At 35.3% G+C, this 18,939-nt stretch overlaps 1 protein-coding gene across 3 annotated transcripts in view; it reads right to left on the bottom strand.

Moving 5' to 3' along the window:
- Kcmf1 (Potassium channel modulatory factor 1) overlaps positions 1 to 18,939 on the bottom strand; it is a 293,565-nt gene that overhangs the window by 165,217 nt on the left and 109,409 nt on the right. For all 3 annotated transcript variants that reach the window (XM_090393120.1, XM_090393121.1, XM_090393119.1), the window contains exon 5: positions 4,166 to 4,322. In XM_090393120.1, the coding sequence (XP_090249246.1) occupies positions 4,166 to 4,322 (157 nt within the window). The remainder of the gene's footprint in view (positions 1 to 4,165; positions 4,323 to 18,939) is intronic.

Raw genomic sequence — 18,939 nt, 5'->3', positions numbered from 1 at the left:
GAATTAATATTTTAAGGGCACAACAGTAGATTAGAAAGCGGGCTATTTAGAGGTAGAACAAGGTATAATATAGAGAAAACAATGGCATAACACTATGTTAACATAACAAGCCTCAATGGGAAAGAAATGGAACTTGCAGAAGAATTGAATAAGTAGCAGATCGACATAATGCGTGAGACCGAAACAAACAAGACTAAAGCAAGTAAGATCGTTTTTCAAATTCCACTAATGCCTTTTATTTTCCTATAGGAGTCGGCGAGGCCGTTTAGCCCTATCTAACTTTTGGAGACAGATTGATAGATAGTCTACTTCAATTTCCTTCAGTAGCTAATCAGATATAGCCGACCCAAGACTATCACTAATTATACACGCGATCCAGTGCAGAGAAGTGGATGACAAATGCCACAAATACAAAATATTATATTCAGTTCATAACAATCATGGGAAAGAAGGAGTAGCTATAATATTCAACACTTCTGGAATAGCAGGTAAAGGCAATATCAAATAGAGTGATGTGGACAAATATCAGAATGGGAAACTGGACAATGAGACTTATTTGTGTTTATGGGCCCACAGAAGGTTCTGCTAAGAAAGAAGTGGAGGCATTAGAAGATAGCTAATTTTTAGAGGCATTAGAAGATAGATGATACAACAAAAAAAGGAAAAGTTGGTCCTTGAAGATCTAATCAGAAGAGTAGGAAATGATTACAAGACATAGGAATGCTTTGAAAAAAATTGGAGCAAAGGGCAAAGCTAACAACAATGGTAAGTACCTGTTGGATTCTGCTCAGGACATAGACTGGTTATTACTAACACATTCCAACATCAAAATGTACAGAAATTCACATGGAGAGAAGAGGCAAGGAATAAGAAAAGTCTCACTGACTATGTTATGGTGGATAGTGATGTTTTCTCACTCGTGCAGGATACTAGAGTGTACAGAGGATTTGAAATTGGAAGTGATCATCATTTGGTTTGAGAAGGATAAAATTGAATTTCATATTGAAAAGAAGAACATGCAAGAAAGTTCTAAAGCAAATAAAAGTTGGGCAGCTCTCAGATGTGAACTGTAGAATAAAATACACAAACATTATTCAAGGAAAAAACAACGAAAGTTTGAAAAAGAACCAAACCTTGAAAAAAACATTGATTGATTCAGCCAGAGAGGCATTTGGTGCAGTTGTCTGCAAGGATAGAAAAAGCAGAAGTCCATGGTGGACTCAGGAAGTTAAAGAGGTAAAGGAAAGCATATCTAAAGTTCCTGGCAAATAAGTCAGTTTGTGCTCTTAGAGAATACAGAGACATGTGTAAGAAAGCAAAGCAGAGTGTAAAAGTAGCTAAACAAAAAAGCCATGGGAAGACTTTGGTAAGAACTTAAAAATATTCTGGAGGCTATTGTAAAGCTTAGAAACTGAGGAAAGAATACCGTAAAATGAATCAGAGATGATAAAGGTAACATGAAGACTGGAGAGGAAGATATCCTTGATGTAGGGAGTAATTACTTCAAATAGTTGCTAAACGAAACAAGCAATGACAACGCAGTGGTAGAAAACACTCAACAGGCATGCAATCAGGGATTGCATGCCTGTTGAGTGTTTTAATCATATATACTTGAAGTAGAAAAAGTCATAACAATACTAAAATGTGGAATGCAGCCGGAGTAGATGATATTTGACCAGAAATGCCTCTCAAGTATGAAGGTATAAAAGTTTTATGGTGGCACGCTGCACTGCATAATTCAGGCTTGGACAGATTAGTAGAATTCCAGATTATTGGAGTAGAGTTCTCATAATACCTGTCTATAAAAAGGGAAATGAAATAAAACTGAATGTGAGTATTACAGAGATATTTCACTACTGAATGGTAGGATTTATGCAAATATGCTTAAGATGACTAAGAAGGATTGTGGAAAAAAAGCTTGGTGAAGAACAAGCTAGATTCAGGCCAAATAGAGGTTGTCAGGATCAGATTTTCACTTTAAGACAGATAGTTGAGAAATTGTGGGAATATAACAAGGATCTGTATTTAAGTTTCATATATCTGGAAAAGGAATATAACAAGGTGCCAAGAGGAAAGCTATTCAAAAAAGCTGCCGTTATATGGTGTCAGTGGGACATTATATCAAGCAATAGTTATCTGTATTTGAGCTGTAAGACAGCAGTTAGAAATGAGGGAGGTACAGGGATGTGGTTTGACGTTAAATCAGGTGTGAGACAAGGATATACATTATCTCCCCTATTATTTATCATCAAAATGACTATGTTATGATGGAAACTGGTATTAAACCTGATATCAAAAATTGGAGATGTTAATCTCAACTATAACATTATGAAGATGATGTTATTTATCATCAATTTCCTGATATGTACCTTCAAGGGGGGTTCAGGCTACTATCACAATACTACATGATATTGCCATTATTATTACCCTCCTATCTACAATTTTCCTTCAAATTAGTCTATTACTTATCAGCACTCGAATATTGTCATATTTATCATTTATTTCTTCCAAGGCACTTTACTGAATCAATCCACCTACATTTTGGTCTTCCTCTGGGTGAAACACGTTTTGCTAATCTTTCTTCACCCATTCCATTTAAGTGGGCATACCACCTTAGATTAGCGATAATGCTAATAATGTCAAGTTCTTTCTAATATGATTCTGCTACTGATTCGTTCCCCTAATTTTTTTTCAGAACCCTCATATCTGTGGTCTCTAGTATTTGATCGAGTGCTTTATTTTTAACCAAACTCTCAAATTCCATAACTTAAAACAGGTTTGAACACCTGTATACTGAAAGTTTGGTGGTTTGTCTAATTTCTTTTTCATATCATATAAATTTATTCAGCTGGCTACCTACCATACCAGCTAAAATTATTCTGTTGTCTATTTACAGATTTAGCTTGCCATCTTGCCATAATGTTATACATCTAAATAAATACAGTATATAAGTCTGCAAGATTCACTTACTAAATTAAATAACTGTTGTAATAAATTGGGTATGAAAATCAGCAATAAAAAGGACAAAGACAATGAAAGTAGGCAGAAACACTGAAAATATCAACTGCATCCTGAATGGAGAACTATAGAACAAGTAAAACATTTCAGCTATCTAGGCACAATTTTTAATGAAGATGGCAAATTAAATATGGAAATAGATGATAGAATTGGCAAAACTGGTGTGTAGGAAGTCAACGGAATACATTTATATGGAATAAGAGAGAAATTAGTCAAAACACTAAATTAGCTGTATACAAGGCAGTGTTCAAACCAATTTTAACTTATGGATCTGAAGGATGGGTTAGAAATAAAACACTTGACCAAAGACTGGAGACCACAGATGTGAGTGTTGAGAAATATTAAGGGAGTGAACAGATGGCATCAATGGCAGAATCATATTGAAAATTAAGATATTAGGAAGGAACTTGATATTGTTTGCATTCAAGAATGTGTCAGAAGAGCTAATCTCAAGTGGCACAGTCATTTAAACAGAATGGAAGGGGAAAGATTAGATTAGTATTCTTTGCCAGGCTGGCAGAAAAAAAGACCCAGAGAAAGGCTAAGATCTAGGTGGATTCTGTATTCTAAGGCACTTTTTACTATAATAAAAAAAGTGCCTTAGAATAGAGAAATATAACTTCTGATAATATTGGAGTCTTGACAGATAACAGATTAATTTGGAGGAAAATTGTTTGTAGGAAATTAGTAATGATGTAACTATTCACACAATAATATCATAATATTCTGTACATCCCCACATCCCCCCCCCCCCGAGGATTCATGTCAGGAATTTGAGAATGATGAAAAGATCAAAATCCTGGCCTTTCAAGTAAGGAAGCCATTCAAAGGAATCTTTGTACTGAAATACAATTTTGAGCAAGTATAATGCTTTAACTATCTGGTTATAACATTTATTTTTGGCAGGGTGAGACAAAAAATAAATGGGTTAATAAAAAGAACAATGACTTTAAAAGTGATCTGCTGAGCAGCCAAGTAATCAAATAAAAATTACACCCAAGGAGAAAATATTTGTTTAATCTGTAATCATTATAATCAGAGTGATTTATTTTTTAGTTATTCACCTTACAGTGTAGGAAGAATTTACTGCATGTCATTAGTCAAACGACCAGTTTTCCCTTACTCTAAATATACAAAGTTAGCTAACCTGCAATAGGATCCATGGATTCCCTGCTTCCAGGGGAAAGTGATGAAAGACCACTTGAAGAACTGAACTGCATCTGTGTTCGTCTCGCACGGGCACTACTCATTCCTCTTCCAGGATGGGGTATTCTTCTTACATGACGTGATCCTGATGGCTCATCATAATTTACATTAAGGTGATATCTCAAAACAATATAATACATAAATATATCTTTTTATATAAAAACAGTTTTGTTTAGTAGTTTGTCATTGATTATTATATACTGTGTATTATTCCACTAAGACAGAAAAAAGCTATTATCTATGTTCAAGGTGAGAGGAAGCTCTGTTTCAAAAGCAACTTTACATAAACTTCATACAATGGCATTTCAGTTTTCTTTTCTTTTTTTTGTGTGCAAATTTTTAATTCTTACTTTCTCTTGATTACTTGTGGTGGAAAAAATAACAGTTGAGTCTTCTCACAGCAAAATCATACAACATAACAAATGAATGAAAATTTCTCATAATAGCATTAATGCTACGTTAAAGAATATTCACAATAGCAAAGTATTTCTTCCGATCCTATGAGTTGTTAAATTACAAATTTGTAAATATTTGTAAATCCAAAGATTTTTAATGCAGTATAAAGAAAATAGCTTAACTCTGAATAACAGCTGGCACAGTACTAGCCCAGGATGGGAAAGGGTCCACAGGATTTAAATAACCCTAAAGATAAGAGTTACTGTTTTAGAGTGCTCAAAAGGAGCATGCATGAACAGATTTAAGCCACTTATGGTAGGAAAAACTAAATTCCCCCAGAAAGCCACTTGAAAGGCATTAAAATTTACTCTGTAATATACCACAAATAAAAATGGTTGTATTACTACTGAGATTATGTTAGAATAGCTTTAAAAGTTATTTGTGCTTGGAGCTCATCACCTTGCATATCTATAGGCTTACTAGAGATGTGCAAAATTCTTTCCATTCCCAGAGCTGAAATGCATAAAAAAATGTTACCACCAAACTGTACATCCTTTATACAAACTACAAGACAAAGGAACGTTATGCTCTGTGAAGTCACTTACAATAGGAAAAACTAAATTCCCCTCATAGCCTTGAAAAGCCATTAAAATTTAATCAATAATATACAATGGTAAGGTATTGCTCACTTTTCATCAAACATTTATTAGATGTCATAAATATTGGCAAGACTAGAGACATTTGTTAAAGAATTTAACAAGAAAGAAGTGCCTTGGTTCACTGCTAGTATTTAGAACATCAGCACTAAAGAAATGAAAAGTTGTGGGCAGTCTTGGTGTTCGATACTTCTGATAAAAACGTTGGCAATGGCTTTATAGGATTTAAGGTATCAAAGGAGAAAGTTATTTGTGAGCTGCTTGAGTATGCAAAAAAGTATTACAGGGCCTGGTGCCAAGAAAATCTGACCGAATGGATGAACATTGACGAAGAAATGCCTGTTGTTTCACTATACTGACTCTGACATTATATTGTTCTGAATCCTGAAAAAACAGTGATGAAAATGAAAGAGATGTGGATGAAAACTTACTACTAAGTTAGTAAAGTTAATTGGAGAATAAATCAAATGGTTAGAGCATTGACAGAAACAAGAACGAATTTTCATTTGATGTATGAAAAATTACATGGAGGAATATCAAAGCATATTAAATAGCTTCAGTTGAAGAGGTCCCCCCCCCCCTCACAATTTCAAAGATGCAATGACACAACAGAAATCTAAGCAGTCAACTTCCAGACCTTTGAGATTACCATTACAATCGCAATAAAATTCTAAATTTAGCCACTTTGGGAGTAGTATTATTATAATACTCTTTTAAGTACGGCAATTAGTAAACCCATTTTCATTTATACTGTACTGATAAACCTATCATTTCTACCTGTACTATTGTATTACATTAATCACTTAATTCACACTTCTGCATTAATAAATACCTATTTAACAGATAATCCTGTTTCAATGTTACTAACAAACTTATACTGTATCATTTATACTAATGTATAAATGATACAGAATTAATCACTTAATTCACATTTAATGTTTAAGTTTCTAGTAATCCATGATGCTTTAGAGACATGGGAGAGATAATTAGTGGGCATAGGTATACCGAAGAATTATGACCTTTTTTGATCTGGAAAAACAGTTAATCTGGCAAGGCTCAAGAAAAACAGTGATGTACCTGTATTTAAGGTAGGAAAAATATTAAAAATAATAATGATCTTGGCAGATAATGAATAGTTTGATGATCAATTTCTGATCAAGGTAAGGATATGAATGAAGCCAGAGTATTACATTTGTGTGTGTGTGTGTGTGTGTTCTGGCTGGTTTGCCAGTGTTTAACAAAAGGACATGACACTCACTCAGCCAACCAGGTTGATTTATAATGTTCATTAACAACTATGATTGAAACTTCTATCTATCAGACAACCATACGTGTCACTATCTCCTAGTATCTTGAGTAACTAATGGACAGGTGAAGCACAATACATATGTTCTACCTCTCAGATTAGAATCCAGCATTTTTGTGGTGTAACCTGTTTCCACAAACAATGTTCTGATGAACTCAGCAAGTCCTGCCATAAAAGGATACCTTCCTAATTCAAGAAAATGCTAACTAAAACCTCACAAGGTTGTAGATGAATTTCATTGCCTGGTGTCACTTTGATAAAATTATAGGGACCACAATGTTAAGAATAATAACTTTAATTTCTTGACATTTCAATGCCAGATGAAATACCACCATCTTGGTCATTAGGATCCTGAAGCAACTTTGGCAAGTTTGAATGTATATTTCATGAATCTATATTTCAGCAAGTTCAAACTTGCTGAAATATAGATTATGAGAACTGACTATATTCTTAAGGAATATATGCAATCAAGTAACATTCTATTGTCAGAAACTTGGTCAATGGGCATGATATTCATTAAAATTCCCTTAAAAATTTTCATAACACTTAATTATGTTGTACTTTTTTTTTTCCCTATTCAAGTTTACTACTCGCTGGTTATCTTAAAAAACAGTGTAGGTGTGTGTGTTTAACATTGACATTAACTTCCAATGACTAAAAATCAAAGACTTTTGATGTAAACTTTGCATGTTTTTCTTTAAAGATGCTTCTTATTAATTTACAAACCATTTTCACCTCGTGATTATTCTTTCTTTACTCCTTTCATCATTTCAATGGTATGAAATTACTTTAGTGCAGCATTTCTCAACCTTTCTAAGCCCAAGGAACAGTAAAATGCCTAAAACAATTCTACGGAACACTGTGTAATTTTTTAAAAAAATCCTATGTGGGGATTACCAACATTTGGAAAAAACTGTGCCATTTATAACATAATAAATCTAAAAGCATGTTTTAAAAACATATGGAAACATAATTAAATTGGAACGATTAAAAGTGTATCATCATTGAACAAAGTTATAATTTTTATTAAATAAATAAATAATATGATATAATTATGTTACTACTAACTTTTAATGAGATGGTTGAGCTTTTCGGCCCTTGCAGAGTTGCTGCATATCAGACTCAATATTCGTCAACTTCAGCCGAAGATTGGCACACGCACGCGTGCACACACACACAAAGACGATTTCTGTATTTTGTTTTTATTTGAAGGAGCAATGAAAATCCTTTCTCACAAAGATAGGTTGTAGAAAACTGCATGACAATTTTCAATGCTTCTTCATCAATTCAGGAAATTCATTTTTCACTGAAGGCAAGATCCAGAATCGAACCAAACAAAGATCATGGAATTGCATTTTAAGCCCAATGTTACTTGAAAGCTCAATTAACTGTTCTTTTTTCAATAACAAAAGGTCGTTCTCGTGACTATAATCCTGAAATGGATCGCGAACCCACAGAAATTTCTTATAAAAGTTATTCAGAAAATATGTTTCAAAATTCAGTTTCAGTTACAAACCCTTTCCAGAAATTAAGAATCAACAAAAATATCATTTTCCACTAAAGAGGATTCCAATGCTGGAAAAGGTGCAAATTGTCTGTCTTTTACATAACTAATCCATAACACCAGTTTTTTCTTGAATGTCTTTATTTCGTCGTAGGCATCAAAGAACAGTTAAAGAATTTCTCTGAATTTAGTTCAATTAATTTCGAAAAAACGTCTGAAAGATAGGATAGTGTTGATAACAATGCTTCGTCAACAAGGAGTGATGCAAAATCAGAATTACATTCATTTACAAATAATAAAACTTCGTGCCTTAAATGAAATAACCTTGTTAGTACTTTGCTCCTGGAAAGCCAGCGAATTTCAGAATGAAGCAAAAGTTGTATGTATTCACTGCTCATTTGATTGCAGAGTACTGAAAATAACCTGTTATTTAACGGTCAAGCCTTAATAAAATTAACTAGCTTTACAGAGTTGTATAGCACAGTTTTAAATTCTGGTGCCATTCCTTTGGAGGTTTGTGTATTGGCGATCACTGCAGATGCTAAGTCATAGGTCAAATGTAATGCATAGTGTGTATTCTCAAATCAAATACTCAATCCCCACCCAAGATTAAATCCTGAGTGTGCTACTGAACCCCCACTATGCCTGCCTGTAAGGGAACAAGCTCCATCCAAACAGAAGCCCACACATTTTACCAATTGGATCCCTTTGTGTATTATGTAACTACTGAGAGTGTGAAATATTTCTTCTCCAGTTGTTCGGGATGACAAAGAACAGAATATCGTCATGAATGTTGTTATCATGTGCATATCTTACATATCATATTAACTGCAAATCATTTGTAACATCAGTAGGCTCGTCTATTTGTAACACATAATAAGGGCTCTTACTTTTTCGATTAACTGAGATTCTACGTCACCTGCCATATCATTAATTCTGCAACCAACAGTGTCCTTTGAAAGAGGAATCAAAACAACATCTTTTAGTAACTTGTTGCCAAACATAGTTTTTACCACATATTTTACAGCTGGAAGTAGTAAATTTCCCTGATAGAATGAGGTTTCCCTGTTTTCGGTATGCACAAACTTAAGAGATCAGATGCTTCCAGTGTCTTGCTATTAATCGACCCTATGGCTGAAACTATATCTTTCCCATGATTTAATGTCCCTAAGCGTTGTTGAAAAAATTTAATTGGCTAATTTTTCACATCATAATGTTTAGTTTCTAAATGCCGTCGGAGTTTTGCAGGTTTAATCACTCGTTCGACAATACTTCATAATATAAAACACATTGAGGTTTCTGTTCACTTTCATCTCCACACCAAGTAAACCAAATTCCAAATATGAACTGTTATATTTCCTACTGTATTTTTTCTTTGAACTGTTTCTTTCTTCTACTTTAATAGTATCAGATTTACTTGCCGTTATAACACGTGTATCACAATTAGGGTTAGCATCACCTGTTTCATTTACTTTTCTTTTCAAAGTCCTAGTTCTAAACCACTTTTCCATTATTAAAAAACATTTCCAAAAAATATATAAATACTGGAGTTAACTCACGACACACTTTGTCCAAGTATCACTTAGCACTTCTGAAGATATACTGAGCCTTAGTTGAAGGAGACAGGAAATTCACTAAAACACTGTTTTAGTGAATTTCCTGTCTCAGTAGTTCTCTTCCTTCTTTACCAAAATTTTTTATTAATCAATAATAAAAATCAATAAACAACAAGCAATTGGTTGATATATATGGATAACACATGTTTAACTTCAAATCTGACAAAACAGCAAGGGAAGGCGGAAGCAATAAAACCATATTGTTGTTCACTTCACCCCTCTTTTATTACTCGTCATTCTGCCACTACAATAATTTGTAGTGGCAGAATGACGAGTAATAAAAGAATGGCAGAATATGCATGGAATGAACATTCTGCCACTATTTGTTGTTGTTTTTTTGAGTATCCATTTTATTTTAATAATTTTTACTTATTCAATTTTAATTTGTTTTGTTTGGATAATTAAAAAATATATATTTATTTAATTAAGTCTGCCTGCAGACAACCTGTCCCATCGCTGGACCACAGGTTGAGAAACACTGTTTTAGTGAATTTCCTGTCTCAATAGTTCTCTTCCCTTTTCATCAAAAACGGTTTGTGTATTCGATTTCCATGTAAGATATAGATGTTTGTAAATATCCTCCCATCTTTTTTATAGAGAGGATTTCTCACTCATGAAAGACTGTAAATCTAAAGCATATTAATCAAGTAAGCAGACTAAGATTCAATAATTCAACACAAAATTTTCAAACCACTTCAAGTTAATAAGCAGGAAAATGGGCTCTTGCTTTTGTTTTGAAAAGATGATTTTTCATTGCTGGGCAGTGAAAATTATCAACCATTTAAGAATGTTCACATTTATCCATGCCTATGAGATGGATCTAAACCCACAGTAAGTTGTTTGAAAGTTTAGCTGTTATCGAGGTGTCCGACCAAGCTGGAGTGAACAGGCTAAGCAAAGCTGTTCTAAACAAGTTTTTTAATAAAATAAATTAAAAACAAAAAATCTTTATTGTATACACGAGTCCAATGCCCATTCCTAGTTTTTAACTATTTGTAACACATCTGCTAATTTATATATATTACCTGTTTTAGTCCTAATTCCTTTGTTCATCTCCAAATTTCTGCTCATGAATTGCTATTGGGATTAGGAATTAAAGACTAGAAAGATGTAAAACTTTTCATTTTTTGTTTTTATTTTTTTAAGATGCTTCTTATTAATTTACAAACTATTTCCATCCTACAGGTATTCTTTCTTTATTCCTTTTATCATTCCAATCATACTGGACTGATTTGGAATAAAGACTTCCTTTTCCTATCCTTTTACATATTTATTAACAGCTTTTCCTCCCATCCCATAATTATTTTTAAACCTACCTCTAATACTTATCAGCTCATTTAACACACATTTTAGTTATCATGGTTCAGTTGATTAACATGATATATATGTATAATATGGCTTCCTTAGCTCAATCATTTTTGAGAGGTAAAAAACCCAGCTCATTGCCTCATATATAGATTCAATCAAATCTCACATAAATATGAACACTTTCATAGACTTTGTTTCTTTTCTTTCTTTTGCATCTTATATCTGGTCTAAGAATTTCCTTTATCTAGTGCTGCCAAGAACTATAAATGGATTCTCCGCCCCTCCCCCAAACCTTCATTACACATGTAGTACTAATGTCTTATAGGTTCTACAATCATTGACTCATTTGAACATTGCAGTGTTCAAATGATTCAATGTTTCAAGATCTTCTATAACGCAATGTTTTAAATGATGTTTTCCTTAGCATTACTCAAAACAGTCCTCTCTCTCAAGAAAGATCCCACATCATGCACCTTACTTTTTGATAATGTTCAACTCTAAGTCAAGATCAGATTTTTCTTCATAAGCTGACCTGCAATAAAGTGAAGAAATGGTAACTAGCCACCATTTCTTCACTTTACTCTAAAACATGTAAAAATATGTATGGTTAACATCCATATGGTTCAGCTTCAAACTTAACCAAACAGCTCTTCATCCTCATCTACCTCTGTTCTTTAGAACAGTTTTACCAATACCACTTTTTCCAAGGACTACATCCTCCAGTTGGTCAAGAGATTCCTTCTTTCTCCCCAGTTACTTGCCCACATATCATAGGCTTTGTGACCTCATATGTGTGTGTGTGGGGGGGGGGGGGGGTAATAAAGGTGAGTTTTGTAAACAATCTTGTAATATGAAGTAGAGACCAAACTCTTGGACTGGAGTTTGGTCTCCAGAGCAGGGATTTTGGTTTCTGCACCCCCCCCCTTCCTTCTCTATGCAGTGTGAGTGACATACTTAGAGACCCATAACCTCCTCCATTTCAAGAGTACATCAGTTAAAATAGTGGTGCTGCAGGATGGCTGCTAGTTTGTGCGAGGGACCTGAACTTGTCAGTAATCAGTCAGGAAGCTTCCTGGTCAAATAGCGCATAATCCTACGGCCATGTACTCTGTTAGGTCATGCCTGGAGAGGCAGTAAGTAGTGTTACGTCTGAGTAGTGTAATGTGGGGGGACACTATCACGGTCACATCATGGCATGAAGACTGGTTTCTCTTTGTATGGATTCCACATCCAAGGAAATCTCTCACTGCATCCTTCCATCTAATCATGATTAAACCTATGAAGACTCATAAAACAAAAATAGTGATACTGTGACAAAAATGAAAATCCATCATAAACTAATCCCAACAAAAAAAAAAAGTCACATCATAACCAACCACAACATACAAACCTAGCCAGAATTTCCTCATGAAAAACTCACTTTCACATCCTTTACTAACATCCATGGCATTAAAAAAACATAAATGACATTCACCATCATTTGCAGTTTTCCAGACCAGACATCTTACTCCTGACAGAAATCCAGTCCACAGCTATATCTATTGCAGTCCACCTCCAATGCCCTAACTACAGAATTCATGATTCCTTTTGGCACAAGGATGGCACCTATGCCTTTGTGAAATCTGACACAGCCTGCCAGAGAATGGCTAGAATCCCCAGCTTTTTGACCTACCTTATCTTAAGGTTTCCTAGCTCCATTTGGTAACATTCATTTGTCGCATTTACTAGTCTCCAAACACTGATAATCCTCCACATTATTTTCCATGAAACTCAACCACCAGTAATCCAGTTTTCCAAATAGTGAGGTAGCGTTCCTAGGTGAGCTCAATGCCCATGATCCCAACTGGCTCCCCCTTTTCCAACACCAACAATCAGGCCAGAAGAGAAGCAGAAGCCTTTGCTACACGTAATGACCTAGTGCAAATTGTACATCTATCTACTCAAATTCCTGTTAACCCTCTTCACTCTTCAAACACTCTGGATCTCTTTTTGACCAGTTCTCCTTCCAGATGCACTGTAGATGTCACCTCATCTCTCAGCAACTCAGACTACAATCTTGTACAAATATCTTCTCTCATAGAATGCATTCCTCCAACCACTCCTGACCACACCCAAACTTCACCCAAAGATAAAGCTGACCACTTGGCATCACTCTTTTCCTTGAATTCCTGCATGAGTGACCAAGGAAAATCACCTCTTACCATATTGGAATCCAATCACTGTATGCTGCCTGTAGTTTTTTGGCAGAAAGATATCAGAAAACTACTAAATAACATGGACACTAAAAAGTCTTCTGGTCATGATGACAAGCTAACACTTACCCTGCATTTTTCTACAATCAATTATACATAGCTCGTACTCTCTCAATGCACAAAAGAGATCTCATATCCATCCTATTCCAAAAAAATGGAGACAGAATTCTACCATCAAACTACTGACTAATTACCATCACCAGTCCTCTCCAAAATAATGAAGAAAGTCAACAGGCAACTTCTCCACTACTCACAAGCCCAACAATTAGTCAGCGACCACCAGTAAGGATTCTGCCTTTCAATGATCCACAGTTGACCTCATAGCCTACACCACCCACCACTGGACATGGGCCATGGAAAGATTTGTTGAAACTTCTGCTGTCACTCTTGACATTTCCAGAGCTTTCAACCATCTCAGGCATCGAAGCCTGCTAAAATTGCCATCCTTTGGTCTCCATGCCAACCTATGTAATTGGGTAGCCACTTTCTCTTGGTCGTTTTCTGAGTTGATGGCTCTTCAAGCTTCACCACAATCCTGGAGTGCCTAAAGGCTCTGTCTCATCACATATTCTCTTCCTTCTGTACATAAATGCCCTGCTCACAATAACCGGTAATCCTATCCAGTTTTGCAACAACAGTACTCTCCATTCTTCCTACTCATTTGACAAACCATGCAGTACTCAGACATCCACAAGATCTACCATTAGTGCCTTAAACATTGAACTAAATCCTATCCTTCAATGGGACAAGGACCATCTTGTAATTTTCAATATCACCAAATCACATACTTGCCTTTTTTTCTCATAAAAGAGATCTCAGTTCACCTACCGTTAGTAATACACAAATCACCAGATAAGATCAAATCTTTCTACCTGGACTAACATTTACCTCCTGTCTCTCCTGGCATAAACATATCACATCAACTGCTTAAAAACTAGACATTCTCTTTCGTTCAAGATGCCATTTTACACCCAACCAACTCTTAACTATATACAAATCCCAAATATCCCTATGGTTAGAATACTGCTCGCATGTTTGGAGTGGTGAATTACAGATTCACTTCAACCTCTATCTCACAGACATGTTTCAGCAGTGTGTCTATTTTATAGGTACTTCAATGGTCATTGCCTTGATGAACTGACAATCATCATTTCTTTACTTACTGTTGCACCTTTTAATACAAGAGTAGTAGCTGCCCAGCATCCCTTAACTGTGCAACTACAAACACACCAAACCTGCTTCTCTTCCTTTCTTATTTTGTCCACCTCTGTCCTCTGAAACAGCTTTTCTAATGAAGTATTCCCAAACTACAAAATGCAACTCTTCAAAAAAAAAACATTAATAAATTTCTATCTTAGTCTTCATCTGCACTCCACACATGGCAACGATGTGCATATAGGTTCTTTGAGCTCTCGTATATGGCATCTACATACACACACACACACACACACACACACGGTATACAGGAAAACCTTACTTAACGTGAATTCAATATGCGAGATAATCAGTTAGCGTGACTGAGCGAAATGATGCCATTTCCCACTTGACGTGAGTGATTAATCAGTTAACGCGATTTTTTTACGTTATGCAAAATTTTACGTTACGCGAAATTTTTTTTCGTCACCAATCTGCAGCGAGCAGAAAAGCTGGAAGTCATTAAGAGACATGAAAGTGGCGCTAGTAATACAATGATTGTGCGAGACCGGGGATACATTGAGTCTACAGCTTGCACTATATTAAATAAGAGTAAAAAATACAAAAAACAAGGAAAAGTTGCTACTATTTCTTTAAGTATGCAGATCACCCAAAATTGAAGCCATTTAATGATCGAGATGGAGCATCTTCTATCACTCTCTGGATTGAGGATTATAACAAAAAAAAAGAATACCTCTTAGTGCAGGGAATATTCAGATAAAAGCTCTCAATATTTTTACCTCATTGAAAGAGACTAAATTTCAAGAGGAATGTGAAAGCTTTAATGCGAATTTAAGGATGGTTTGACCGTTTTAAAAATCGAGCTGGACTGTATAATGTAAGAATAACTGACAAATCTGCTAGTGCTGATCAAGATTCTACAGCCAAGTTTCCTGAAGAATTGCAAAGGATAATTCAGGAGGGTGATTATGACGATTGTCAAATATTCAACGTCAACAAAACTGGTCTCTTTTGGAAGCGCATGCCAACAAAAACTTTCCTGGCTAAAACTAAAGCATCTCAAACAGGATACAAAGTATCTAAAGTTCATCTTATGCTTTTATCAGGAGGAAATGAAGAAGGCAACTTTAAATTCAAGCCTATGTTAGTTTATCGTGCACAAAATCGAATATCTAACATTAGTGAAGAAATCAGCACAATTGGAAAATAACTTGGATTTAATAACCTGGATAATATACAGGGTGTTCGGGATAAATTTGACATATTTATAATTAATTATATTTTTCCGTAAGTTACATGTATTAACACACACTTCTCTTCATTTAAAAGTTTGGACCCTTCTTCATTCATATACAAGATGTCAGAAAGGATGGATAGCTGGAACCCACCTGAATCATGGAAGAGAATAACTTGTATCATGATGATTCGTGCCCGCCATCAAAATAAGGATATTACGACTGCTGCCCAATGCTCCCTGAATACAGTAAAAACAATCAGGCATGAACTAGAGACTTGCAATGGTGACTACGAGGATGTAGCAAGAAGAAAGATCCCTAGCAGACGATCTGATTGCGTTCGTACAGCAGAATTCCTCGCAAATCTGCAGGAACAGGTGTTGAAGAACCCTGGCATTGGAATTCGGGCTTTGTTCGTGGAGTTGCTAACTGTAGTCAAGCCCTGGATAACAAGGGTAGCCAATGGTAGGCCGTATGTATGGCAGCAGGATTCGGCCCCTTGCCACACCTCTGGGAAAAGTCAAAAATGGTTGTCTGAAAATTTCTACGACTTCACCAGTCCAAATGTTTGGCCTCCAAACTCCCCAGACCTTAACCCCATGGATTATTTTGTATGGGGCGCAGTTGAAAAAGACACCAATCGCACTTCCAGTAATACAAAAGCCCAGTTAATGGATAAAATTAAAACAGTTTTTGCGGCCCTTCCCAGGGAGACTGTAGCATCAGCTTGTTCGAGGTTCCGAAGCAGAATTGAAGCTGTGATCGATGCTAATGGTGGTTATTTTGAGTAAATCTTGTTGATAGTATTGTAATTAACTCTGCCTGTAATGTTTTTTTGTCAATTCATTAAATTTAATAGATACAAAGAAGATTTTCTTTTTCCTTACGAAACTGTCAAATTTATCCAGAACACCCTGTATATATATGTGAGAAACTTGCTAGATTCCCAATCAAAACAGATAAGCAAGATTGATTTCCTTCAACTAGAAGAACAGCAGTGCGAACAAGAAGCTAACTGCAAAAGAATTTGAGCTAGTTTTCATCAAGCATGATAAGGAAAGTTTGTTTGATGCTGATCCTGATATGGAACGAAGCTTCGAAGTCGACCAAAATCTTGAGAAAGCGATCGCCAGTTACTGCAAATTGCATGACAAGATGAAAAAGTCGAACACAATTCAAACATCTTTACTTAATTTTTTTTGTAAAAAAATAGCTCAATCAAATGTTTAGACATTAAATAAAAATTTAAGCAGTTCATTTTTATTAACTTTGATGACTTTATCCTCTAAATATAACTTATACTATAATTTTTTTCCAAATTTACGCTAAATGATGGATGAATAATAATAATAATTCCTTGTTTATTGTATTAGCTTAATGCGATTTCACTTAATGCGCATTAATCGATGGATTAATTAATCACGTTAAGCGAGGTTTACCTGTATATATGTGTGTGTGCGTGTGTGTGTATATATATATATATATATATATATACAGTAAAACCCTTTTTTTACACTTTTTAGGAGACTGATGAAAAAAAGTGTACATAGCAGGAAATGTAAAAAAATCATTAAAAAAGCTACTGACTTACTGCTAGTAAGTGAGTCTACATACTAGATTACAAAATTTAATAACTGAAAATAAATGAATTTACAATTACTTACATTTATCTATTTAAAAAAAATCTTTAATTGTTGGTTTTTTTTTCATTTTCTGCACTCTTATAAGTTCCACCTGCCTCTCCACAGTGTATAAGGCATTAAATATCCTATCGTCTCCTGATGCACTTGTAATATACCGCCTCAAAACAGAGATAGCTTCCATTGCTTCTTTACTAGTAGGGAGGGTAGGTTCTTAATCACAGTCTTCTTCGGCCACTTCTTCCTCTTCTTCTTCACCAAGGTGGTTGGAAAGGATGTCCTCTACACTTGGTACCATTGATATGATCATATCAACATAGTCTTGAAATGAGGAAGACTCATCCATCACATACCAGTTGTTGGGTACTGACATATCTTCTTCCTCATGTAGTTGTTCCTCCTCTCCTGCAAACCTAACTCCTGCCTACTGGAAACAGTTGGATATGGTTTCAGGAGTAATATGCAACCATGCTTTGGCCACATAAAACATGACATCAAGGATTGATATGGTCATTTGTTTTGGGTCCATACCATTATCATGCATAAACACAGCTTTTTCAACAAGCATTTTTCTATATTTCCATTTAAATGCATGGATGATGCCCAGATCTAATGGCTGAAGCTCACTTGTACAATTAGGGGGAAAGAACACTAATCTAATGTTTCTGAGCTGCAGATCTTTAGGGTGTGCAGGACATTTGTCTAGCAGTAGTAGTATTTTGCAGTGATTTGTCCCTATTTTAGCATCCAGAACATGCATAGTGGATGTGAAGATGCTGCTGGTCATCCATGCTGTGCTGTTGGCATCATACTTAGTAGGCAGATTTTTCACGTTCTTAAAACACCTTGGCTTTTTAAATTTACCAATTACCAGTGGAAGTAATTTTTCTGATCCATCAGCATTGACCATGAGCAAAACAGTTACCCTCTGCTTGCTGAGTTTTCCACCGTGACACTTCTCTCCTTTAAAACACAATGTTTTACTTGGCAGAATGTTATAAAAGAGCCCAGTTTCATCAACATTGAAAATATTTTTTGGTTCATAGTCCTGAATAATAGTCTTTAGTTCACGTTTCCACTGGTTTACAGTTTCCCCTGCAACACTATTACTTTCTCCACACACTTGATTATACACAATATTGTGACGAGTCTTGAAAAGATCAATCCATCCATTTGACGCAGTAAAACCATTAATCCCCAACCTCGTAGCAAATTCAAGGGCTTTCGCTCTGAGTATAGTACCATCGACTGGAATACCCGACGCTCACGTAGAAACAAACCACTCTGTCACAAGTTTATCTAATTCATCATATGTCGATGTCCGGATATATTTTCATTTTTTTGACAGAGCTCCAGATTGCTTTGCATTGAGTTCAGGGCTTGACCTGTTTTTTACTATCGTGTTCAAAGTGGATACGGAGAAACCAAGATCTTTTGCTAATTGAACACGTGTTCCGGCATGCCAATCTACATGTCGCAGAATTGCCATCTTTTCTTCTACCGAAATACATTTTCTGTCTTTTTTCTCCATGTTACTAACATGGATAATCTACCACTGCAACTTGCAAGCAGCTATCACACGCTAAATTACTTACCAGAAATTCTGCAATATCAATTCGTGCTGTGATTGAAAAATCACGGTATCAC

Source organism: Typopeltis vanoorti, chromosome 5 (assembly GCF_054136105.1).
Source record: "Typopeltis vanoorti isolate ZY-2024b chromosome 5, IOZ_Tvanoo_1.0, whole genome shotgun sequence".
Lineage (NCBI taxonomy): Eukaryota > Metazoa > Arthropoda > Arachnida > Uropygi > Thelyphonidae > Typopeltis > Typopeltis vanoorti.
Note: the sequence above shows the minus strand (reverse complement) of the source record. Positions and strands in the feature narration are given on the sequence as shown.